Source organism: Cherax quadricarinatus, chromosome 6, assembly GCF_038502225.1.
Source record: "Cherax quadricarinatus isolate ZL_2023a chromosome 6, ASM3850222v1, whole genome shotgun sequence".
Lineage (NCBI taxonomy): Eukaryota > Metazoa > Arthropoda > Malacostraca > Decapoda > Parastacidae > Cherax > Cherax quadricarinatus.
In genome coordinates this window covers 20,455,205-20,467,037 of record NC_091297.1, presented here as the reverse complement: position 1 = coordinate 20,467,037, position 11,833 = coordinate 20,455,205, and the positions used below count along the sequence as shown (strand labels likewise).

At 35.4% G+C, this 11,833-nt stretch overlaps 1 protein-coding gene across 4 annotated transcripts in view; it reads left to right on the top strand.

The window, feature by feature from the left end:
- The window catches only part of LOC128692541 (transmembrane protein 8B), a 296,349-nt gene extending 284,863 nt beyond the window's left edge, over positions 1-11,486 (top strand). For 3 of the 4 annotated variants that reach the window (XM_070080854.1, XM_070080865.1, XM_070080869.1), the window contains one exon: positions 5,488-11,486. In XM_070080854.1, coding sequence (XP_069936955.1) covers positions 5,488-5,582 — 95 coding nt within the window. In that variant the 3' untranslated portion in view covers positions 5,583-11,486. The remainder of the gene's footprint in view (positions 1-5,487) is intronic. The other variant, XM_070080860.1, reaches the window with a different exon arrangement.
- The last annotated feature ends 347 nt before the right edge of the window (positions 11,487-11,833 follow it).

Below are 11,833 nucleotides of genomic sequence, written 5' to 3'. Positions count from 1 at the left end.
GTATGAGGGTTGAGGACTTGGCAAGTGAGTACAAGTGTAGCCCCTCTACTATATGTACCTATGGGTTTAGTGCTTCCATGATTATAATAATAATAATCTACTATATGTGCAGTACTAAAGCAGAAAGGGTCTATAAAGGCTATAGCGCCAGCAAAGGGCATTACAGAAATTTCTAAGCAGCCGACTTGTGTCATATAAAAGACGGTAAAGCTGCTGTTGACATGGTTGATGGAGAAACAGCTCACAGGAGATACGTAGTGTAGCAAGATAAACATAAAAATTGTACATAGCAGTCCTTAAGAAAAGTGTGAACTCCTGACAGGATATGCTGCCCTGCATTTCTTCTCCAAGATATGTAAATGTTGTATGTACACCAGATCTAATTCAGCTAGCCTCACAAACTCCGTTTTCTCTTATAACACCTCTGACGTTTTCATAGCTAGAATGTTCGACCACAATCTTCCTCCCTCTGCTGTCCACATAATGACATACATGTATTTTATTCATTCTAGAGTGTATATCAGGTTTCTATTTATGGTTGTATTCTCATTTTCTTGGTCTCATTTGATTGAATGGAAAACATATTACAGAAATAGAGATGATTTTGATTAGTTTCATGAAGAAAATGACCTTGAAATTAAGCTCAAAGTAACAGAAATGTTCGATTTTTACCAATGTTCAAGAGTAAACAAATCACACCATACGTCCAATATACGTCAACTGGGGAGTCTAATATTCTTTCACTAGTGCACTGATATTATTTATACCATTTTTACAATAATGCAGTAGTCTGCATAACAGTAAATCTTCAATTTTTTGTGTGAATAAAAAATCAAAATAGAGAGCAAGAGTAATATAAGAGGGGCCTGGAGACGTGTCTAATGAACAGAGGATATGTTATTTTAGTGCCAAGAATGTCTGCATTGTTTATTCTGGACCCTATTTTGAAATTGGCATCTTTTAATTGTGTAAAATTGGCCAAATTGCCAATTTCTGACCACTTCATTGGGTAGTTGAAATCAGTAAATGGGTGGTTTCTTGTTCTCAATTGATAGAAAAAAAATGGAATTCTAAAGAAATAACTGTAAGTGTGGTCAACTGGAACAAAGGAATTGGCCAAAAATAGGGCTCAAAGTCAGAGAAATCGCCGATGCATATAAATCACTGAGACTGCTGACTTTGTGGGAGTGTAATTCCGTAAATTTTCGATCAAATTTTATACTTTTGGTGTCATTAGCATCGGGAAAAGATTTTCTATCATTTCATGAGATTATTTTTTTTTCCTTTCTTTCTTTCTTTCTTTCTTTTTCTTTCTTTCTTTCTTTCTTTCTTTCTTTCTTTCTTTCTTTCTTTCTTTCTTTCTTTCTTTCTTTCTTTCTTTCTTTCTTTCTTTCTTTCTTCTTTCTTTCTTTCTTTTTCTTTCCAAAAATTTTGCGACATAGAATGACAGTTTCGGAAATGGGCTTGCGACAGTCAGAGGGTTAATGTTACACAGCCACTCAACTGTATCTGGCTGTATTACACATCTAAAAGTCATCATTTTACTCTTTCTTATTATTTCCTTCAACTTAATTGTGCTATTCTGCCTCTACATTTATGAGGCATTGCAAAGCTAAAAAGAATAAGGGTCACCATAGCCAAAATCCTTGTTGGTGAATGAATCAGTTGCTCATTGTTTTGTCTGTGGGAATGAATAGATACTGTCTTCAGCGTTTGTAAGTTAGGCTCAGATTCCCATAACGAAGCCTGGTAACTTGAACTTCATATTTCTGGTCTCCCCATCCTTCTGTACTTCTCCAATGTTGGATTTTTTTTTTTTTTTTTTTTTTAGTCATCAACACTGTGGCATCAACATATATCAGTACTTAATCATTCAACAAGTCGGTCATCTCCCACTCAAGCAGGGTGTCCCAAAAAAGAAAGAAAATTCCCGAAAAGAAAATACTTTCATCATCATTCAACACTTTTACCTCACTCACACATAATCACTGTCTCTGCAGAGGCACTCAGATATGACAGTTTAGAAGTCCCTCCAAACTGTCAATATCCCAAACCCCTCCTTTAAAGTGCAGGCATTGTACTTCCCATTTCCAGGACTCAAGTCCGGCTAATAGGTTTCCCTAAATCCCTTCACTAAATATTACCCTGCTCACACACCCTGAGCCTTATTATCTTCATAAAAACTCTTTACAGGATTTAGTAACTTACTACCTATTCCATACACTTGCAACATCTGCCACATTGCTCCCCTATCCACTCTTATCATATGCCTTTTCTAAATCATTAAATGCATTAAAAACTTCCCTTCCTTATCTAAATACTGTTCACATATATGCTTCAATGTAAACACTTGATCTACACATCCCCTACCCACTCAAAAGCCTCCTTGCTCATCTGCAATCCTGCTCTCTGTCATACCTCTAATTCTGCATATATCAGTTCTTAATCATCAATACTATGGCATCAACATATATAAAATTTTTAACACAACCAAAGTTACCATCTGTTGCTTGCTATTTTGTCTTATTAATTAGATTAAAATATGTATGATATCACATTTTTTCTGAATCCAATTTTATATCTACAAAATAATCATCTGTGCTCAAGATAGTTCTCATTTTGTTCATAATTTTTCTTTGTACAAACTTTTCACTGTTGTCAGTAGCCTCATTCATAGCCCAGAGTCTTGCAGTTTTTGAAACAAATGGAGTTTATCATGTTTGCATTCTTTTCTCACAATCTCTGGTTCTGAAAATAAGATATAACCTCAGCACTCACATAACTCGTACATAGGAGAATGAAACTTAGGATGGCTTTTCGGTTTGACTTGGACCAATAACTAGTCACTGAAATGTCATTATGAGTTTCATTCTCCTATGTGTGGGTTAACTGTGTATTGTTCCAGTCACAGTATTGTTCCTTTTTATTCTTTATTAAATATCAACTTAAAGCAGTCTTATACCTTTCAGGGTCCAGAGGCCAAATTTCAAAGTGTGCACCAGGGTCCAAAAATTTAAAAAAAAAAAAAAATTTTTTTTTTCTAATGAAATGGTAGAGAATCTTTTTCTGAAGGTAATAAAACAAAAAGTACAAAATTTAATGGAAAATTGATGAAATTATGCTCTCGCAAATTTTAATGTGTCAGTGATATTTACGCATCAGCGATTTTACCAACTTTGTCTCCCATTTTAGGCCAATTACATTGTTCCAGTCGACCAAATTTTTAGCTATTTCACTAGTATTATTTCTATTCTATCGATTAAGCACAAGAAATCACCAAGTTGACTGTTTCAACTACAAAATAAAGTGATCGGAAATTGGCAATTTGGCCAATTTAACAAAGTTCAAAATATTCCAATTTCAAAATAGGGTCCAGAATAAACAATGCAGGCATTCCTGGCACTAAACTAACAATTCCTCTGTTCATTAGCTATGCTTTCAGGCTTTACAAATGAATTCCATTTTGATTTTTTATTCACATAATGAATTTTTATTCAAACCAAAAATAGAAGATTTACTGTTATGCAATATTGTAATAATTGTATAAATAATATCACTACATTTGTGAACGTATATTAGACCCACCAGCTGGCATGTATTAGACATGCGAGGTCATTAGTTTACTTTTGAACATTGGCAAAAATTTAACATTTCTGCTACTTTGAGCTCAGTTTCAATCCATTTACAGTACTAAAACCAATCAAAATCATCTCTACTTCTGTAATATATCTTCCATTCTATCAAATGAGACCAAGAAATCACAAATACAACTATTTTAGCATACATACATGCATACATACTATAAAAAACAGGAAAAAACACTGCAAAATTGCTGTTTTAATAAAAAATTAGTCTCAGCTTTTTTTCTCTCATTATGCACTGTGTGCTGCAGGATTTGTTTTATGTGGTGCACACATACCACATAGATGTATTCTCTCATATCTAGGCCCAAATTTACCGCTCACAGCTTATCAGAGTGAGCTGAGCTCATGGCGTAGATCTATGGTTTGGACCTTCAATTCAAAGCCATAGAACTACGGCACAGACCCTGAAAGGGTTAAGACCCACAAGTAGCTGGTTTCCTAAGCAGCATATATAATTGTTTATAAATAGTATCATAAATAACCAAACCGAGAATTACTGAGACAACTGTAGCTTCACATGACCATACCTAGACTTATAATAGCTCTTTTAAATTAAGACATTTTTACTGACAGTATAACTACTCATCATTAACTCACCATCCTAGTCAGCAACATGCAAAATTACCACTTGCAGCTGACTGCATTGTTTTTTCCAATACATAACAAAAAAAAAATGTAGATAAAAGTTTTTTTACACATTTTTAAATGTAAATCAAGAAGATCTACATTTTTTTTACATACTTTCAAATGTTGAAAAAACGTATATACAGTGGACCCTCGCATAACGATCACCTCCGAATGCGACCAATTATGTAAGTGTATTTATGTAAGTGCGTTTGTACGTGTATGTTTGGGGGTCTGAAATGGACTAATCTACTTCACAATATTCCTTATGGGAACAAATTCGGTCAGTACTGGCACCTGAACATACTTCTGGAGTGAAAAAATATCGTTAACCGGGGGTCCACTGTATATGTTTGGACTATTTAAGGGTTAAAATCTATTTTCAGCATTTCTGATTAATCCTGTGTGATTTCATGGCTTTTCTTTTATATTTTTGTTGCACAAGCCTACTTTTCATTTGTTTTTGCCCTATGTGGTCATTCTCATAGGCCTGCTTACTATTCATTCCTAACCTCTATCTTAATATTGGTGCTTGAGTATTAGCCAGCTGTCCCTTAGATGTTTTACTTTCTTTTCTATATTTCTTTTCATTATTTCATCTCTTGCATTATTTGTTCTTTACTTCCTTTTTAATTTCTCATTGCATTCTATGGCTGATTTTAAATCTGCCTTCTTCACTTATTCCCCCTTGTCTCTTTACCTCTGTGTATACATAGTGTACTGAGGGGGCTACATCCCCTCTTTAAATGATGTGCACATTGCTTAGTACTTAGTTTAAGCACCATAAAATCTGACCAGTAACTGAATTACTGACCAGATCCTGTTTTTGCAGAGGGGCTACAATAAGCCACATTATTATTATATTCAGGAGGAAGCACTAAATCCTTAGAGGGGTCATACTGTGTCTTTGATTGGTGGCAGTTGTGTTTGAGCCAAGGAAGGGGAGAACAGGTCTAATTCCTTGGATCAGGATTACCTCATCAGCATCAAGGAGCCTTTTTTGAGGGACAATAAGCCACAAGATTCCAGTCCTCAAATGTGTAAACAATATAACAATATCATACTGTGTTTCGTTACACTAGCATACTTTATTAGACTAGCAAGTATGTAGTACTGTATTCAGTTTGACAGCTTAACTTATTTATGTGTTTAAGTGCAATATGTAAACTAGTCACATACCTGTAGACACAAAAATTTGCAAATTGCTACATTTTTGCAGATAGAAGTGGAAGTGATGAGGAAGTGGAGCCATTGTCAAGGTGCAATGCCCAGCCTCACATTATTGAGACGCAGCCCTACTCTCCTGCTCCTTAGCTAATATACTTGCTCCCTTTGATTCTGCTTGGCCCACTCTGTATATTAATATATTATTTTTGAAGTGTGTGAAAGAGTGCATGAGGAGTTGATCTCATTCCAGGAGTAAATGTCGAGAAGTGAATAATTGTTTTTATAGAATCAGTGTTAATAGATTGTCATATACTGAGTGTTTGATATATTTCTATGTAAGACATTTCATGGTACTTATATGTTAGATACCGTACAGTGTATCACATGTTGAAAGCTTAAATATCATAGCGAATTTTAACTCAAAGAAAAGTTAACCATTTGTCTTTAATCATCCCCTATTCAACCTTTTTTTAAGGAACTTTTGGCTTATCTGAATGTGATGTTTGTTTACTCATGTGTAGAGAGAGGAGGGGAGGGTGATGACCAGCAGTATTTGTACATGCAGTGTAGGTGATTCATCTCCTATGTTTGTGTTTTGAATGTCTACCAGGAGAAGTGAGGGATGGTTGGTGGTGGTGGTAACATCTCAGGTGATGGTTGTATGCCCACTCAAATGAGGTGAGATGATTGGTCATGGTAATGACATCTTAGGTGATGGTAGTACACTCAGGTGAGGTGAGGGAAGTGGTAGGTGGTGATGATATCTTAGGTGTTGACTATACCCTCAAGTGAAGTGAGGGGTGGTTGATGGCAACAGTGGTGGTGGTGATGTTTTAATGTTGGCATCACACCCACTCTTTCTCCTCCACAGTTTTTGAATTATACAAGACTTTTGAATAGTCAGAAATACTTCTTAATTTTAATTATATTTTTTACAAATCTAAACCTAAATACATAATGTATTAAAAACTATTTAAAAATATATATATTGACAGAATAGTTGAAAAAATTTTCAAAATAAATTTGAATAAAAAAGATGAGAGAGGATTAATGATCAAAAATACAAACAAAATTGATTTTTGTCAGAGATGATAAATGAATCTTGATTTTAAATATTGTCCCATTGTTAAGTAGCCATCTACTCTTAAGGGTCTATTAATTTTAAGACTATTTTTTATTGTCTTTGCCAGATTTGTAATTCCATAAATATTTGCTAACGGTCTAACATCTCTTGATCAAATGTTCTGTTCATCAGAAAGCACATTAACTTCATTGCAGACTCCTTCAGCACCCTTAAATGCTTACTTGTCTGTCCTCCTCTCTAGCAGGTGCAATGTTAATGTAGACTCACTCCATGCTTTTTTAATTGATACTAATTTATATATAAGCTGTGACCTTTCTCTCCTTTCAGCCAAGGTCTTTCCCTCAACACCACCTATTCCCTCTTATCATTTCTTTCACCTTTGCCATGAAGCACTGAATGACCCTTTTGGTTTAGCACTTTTCATGTATATGAGATTATCATTTGTGTTTGACAAGGTATTTCACTACAGTATGTTGTCTAAACCCAGTGCAGGGGTGGCATGAGAATATCTGTATTAGGGGCGGCTATCTGGTTGGAAGTGGGGCTAGAAAACCTGCTTTGAAGTAGTTTTATTTTTTAACACACTAGTCGTATCTCACCAAGGCAGGGTCGGGGTCTGAGGTCCTCCTAAACAACCTCCCCCATCACTGCCACTGATCCAGTGTAATTGGATTTAATTATATTTCACATCCAGATCACTGCATACAGCTTTATTACATGTGCTTGCTATGTTGCTTAACTTGTATATCATTACCATTGGTTTTACTGTGAACCCTGTCTATATATTTGCATTAATCAGCATGAAAAATATGGCTTTTATGTTTCCATATTCAGAAATTCTAATTTCTAGTATTTTTATACTGCTCAAACTAATCTTTCCATCCTAAATGGCAAGCCTTCTCTTTTGTGGTTTTGGTTATACTATGCTATCTGACTGGTTTTCTCCAAAATTACAGGATTCTTCTCAGAGACCCATCCATCATCCCAGCCTGACCTTAACCTGGTAGTCTACAGGTCAACTCCTGAGCATGTTCCTCTTCCTTGACTTCAGATGTCCTTACCCTTATTGATAGACTTCATAATTGTTTTCTTTTGTTCTAACAGTATTGGTTCATCCTTTATTTTTTTTTTTATAATGACTGGTTGCCCTCCACCTTAACCCTTTCAGGGTCCACAGGCCCTCTCAGAGACTTGTTCTCAGGGTCCCCCAAATTTAAAAAATAAAAAAAAAAAATTTTTTCTTATGAAAAGATAGAGAATCTTTTCCCAATCATAATGACACCAAAAGTATGAAATTTGATGGAAAACTTACGGAATTATGCTCCCGCGAAGTTAGCGGTCTCGACGATGTTTACGCATCGACGATTTTTGCCTACTTTGAGCCCTATTTTCGGCCAGTTCCAATGTGCTAGTCGACAAAAATCATAACTATTTCGCTAGAACTCCATTTTTTCTTTCGAATGAATACAAGAAACCACCAATTTACCGATTTCAACTATCCAATACAGTGGTCAGAATTTAGCAATTTTGCCAATTTCACACAAATTTCAAAAGATGCCAATTTCCAAACAGGGTCCAGAATAAACAAGAAAGACATTCCTGGCGTTAAAATAACATTTCCTCTGTTCATTAGTCATGTCCCCAAGCCCCTCTTACATTTCTTTTGCTTTCCACTTTGAATTTTTATTCTCACAAAAAATAGAAGATTTACTGTTATGCAGACTACTGCATTAGTGTAGAAATGGTATAAATAATATCAGCGCACTTATGAAAGAATATTAGACTCACCAGTTGATGTGTATTGGATGCTTAGCATGATTTTTTTACTTTTGAACTTTTGTAAAAATTTAACATTTCTGCTACTTTGAGCTCAATTTCAAGGTACTTTTCATTGTAAAACCAGTCAAAATCATCTTAATTTCTGTAATATGTCTTCCATTCTATACAATAAGACCAGGAAAACTAGAATACAACAATAAATACCATACGAAAATATAGTGCAAAGTCGCTGTTTTAATCCAAAAACACGGTCAAAGTTTTTTTTTTCTCATTACGCACTGTGTGCTGCAAGATTTTTTTTGTACTGCGCACACTGACCACATAGACCCATTCTTTCATATGTAGGCCTACCAGCTTTCTCTCACTAGATTTGAAGGCGCTAAAATTTATGAGTACTAGTACGTCATTGACCCTGGTGCGTAAGCTGTACTAGTACGGCCGAAACCCTGAAAGGGTTAACCACCCATGTTTAGTGCATTCTTAAGTCAAATATGTAAACCAAGCTAAACCTGCTAGTGCTCATGCTCTACTAACCCTGTCAAACATATGCCACTTCTAATTGAGCTATGTTTAATTTTACAGAATTCATAATATTTTCAGATTTATGATATGATTTCATACACTATACAGTATGGTAATTCCCTTCGCTCCTCTGTAAAGTACTCTTATTTATTAGTATTCTAATTTTAAGAAAAAAGGTTAATGTTAGGGTAAAACATAACCCATTAATGCAGACTTGAGAGTTAAGGTTTATTCTGTGATAAGTGCAGTTTAACTGTATTTCACTTGCATATTATGATCACAAGGGAGGGTGGACCAGAGGTGATTTTTCTTACTAGTCAGTTTAGTTATTTACTTGGGAGAGCATACACTTGCTATGTTTTATGCCAGTATTATATACACTTTAGTATATGTAACTTATATGAGAACAGTGTAGTGTATTATTTTAAATATGAGTTTTGATCACCTTTATTGTGTTTCCTACAATATTCTTTCCCCCATTAAAGTGAAAAAATAGAGTAGAGATGATAATAGTAATTATGTTTTAACTCTTTAGATTCTTTTAAAAAATTTCATAATCAGATACTGAAAATGTATATATTTTGCAGGACATACTGTACTTATCTATGTTTACAGACTTTATAACACAGACATGGATCACCATATTTGTTGTCTTCCTCATCATTAATGTGTTGTACTGCAGGAACATTCTTGTAGGAAGAGTCAGAGAGACAGCTGATGTCTAGAACCATAAGTGAAATGTCTGATGTGATGGTCTGTTGTCAGTCAGGGAAGGTCTATATTTTCCTTCACAAAAGCTCAGGGAAAGTATAACAACAATAAAATATGTACTGTTCTTGATAAATAATTTTTTATTTGCATCAGAAGATCTCCAATTCTAACCTGTTGGTTAAATGATTAAAGTGATAAATTTGATTAATATGTATATTTGGAATCTGCTAATGATGTAGCTAGGAAACTCCATTATATATTTTTCTTGTCTGTTTTTACCCATATAAATGTTCAATGAGCATTCCCTCCACAGGCATGCACAACCATATTTATCAGTTTGATCTATGTATTTTTAATAGGATATCACATAAGAATTTGACTTGTTACAAATAATTACAATATGGTAAATGATTTTAATTTTGGGGGGTTTAGCTTTGTATAGTCTTTGTTTTCTATGTTCATAGGTATCTGCCACCTGATAACTATAGCATAATAAATGAGATTGCCAAAGCCTGTCACAAGTACATAGTAAATTCTTCACCTTAATTGAGTTCAGCTTAGGGTTGAAGATGAATCTTGTTGAGTAAGTTCTCTATTTTAGTAAATTTTATAAAGATGTTATATGTATACTGTATATATAATCATACAACACTCATAAAAGTATATACAATGTACAAATGATTAAATACACTTGTTCAAGACAATGTGAAGCAGTTTTTGTGTGTGGTGTTATATTGCTTCAGTCCACAAACATCATCGCACAAATATATTGACCTGGATTTATATATACCTCTCCCTGTATATGCTTTATACAGTATATGAGTACCACCCTGGGTAATATGAACACCCATAGCTTTAGAGAGAATAAAAGAATTTAATGAAAATTTTCCAAATGTTCTCCTTGAGGCTGCTGAGTATTCTCTATCATTATACTGATTTTTTATTGATAATTTATTAATTTAATAGTTAGAGTTATACTGATGATTACATTACCATACCAACATACAGTAATGTATAATAACATTTACATTTCAAAAATTACTTCTGGCTCCTCAGAAGTAGAACATGTCTAGGATTCAGCAAGTATTTCATTTGTGAATTGCAGCACTGAAATGCTTTAAACACACACACACACACACACACACACACACACACACACACACACACACACACACACACACACACACACACACACACACACACACACACACACACACATTCACACACACACACACACACATTCACACTCACACTCACACTCACATGGGAGGAGTGAGTTGTTGCCACACTGAGTGAAATAAACCATAAAATTATCCATACCAAAATATTTGTTAACAAAAACCATAACACACACACATGCACACACACACACATGCACACACACACACACACACACCACACACACACCACACACACACCACACACACACCACACACACACCACACACACACCACACACACACCACACACACACCACACACACACCACACACACACCACACACACACCACACACACACCACACACACACACACATGCACACACACACATGCACACACACACATGCACACACACACACACACACACCACACACACACCACACACACACCACACACACACCACACACACACCACACACACACACACACACACACACACACACACACACACACACACACACACACACACACACACACACACACACACACACACACACACACACACACACACACGCATGCACATACAATAGGCCTAGTGTCTAATCGACATGTGCCTAGGACCAAATGGTAACTCACTCTCTCTCTCACACACACACACACACACACACACACACACACACACACACACACACACACACACACACACACACACACACACACACTCTCTCTCTCTCTCTCTCACACACACTTTTATTTATTTATTTGAAACTATGTCAAATAGATCATCTTGCAACCTTAATTCTGATTTTTTATTTTCCACTTAATATTGTTAAGTGCATGATGTACTCAGGATACATTCGTATTTGTACCCAACTGTGATGTAGTATGAGCTAATATTTGATAGTAATGTACAGTACATTTGCAGTTTTCAAATGCTTTGTAATAAATTATGTAAACAATTCCCTTCCTTTCCACCCTATTCCTGTTTGAGGTACTGTTATGCCTCACACCTCAACCTCCACAATCTCTTCTCAATTTGTTTCCAGCTGGTTTTCCTTTCTCTCCATGGCTTTACTGCTTCCCTGGGCTTTTTATGCTCACTTCCCGGTACTACTCTATTCAGCCTCTTGAGTTTGGCATCTACTC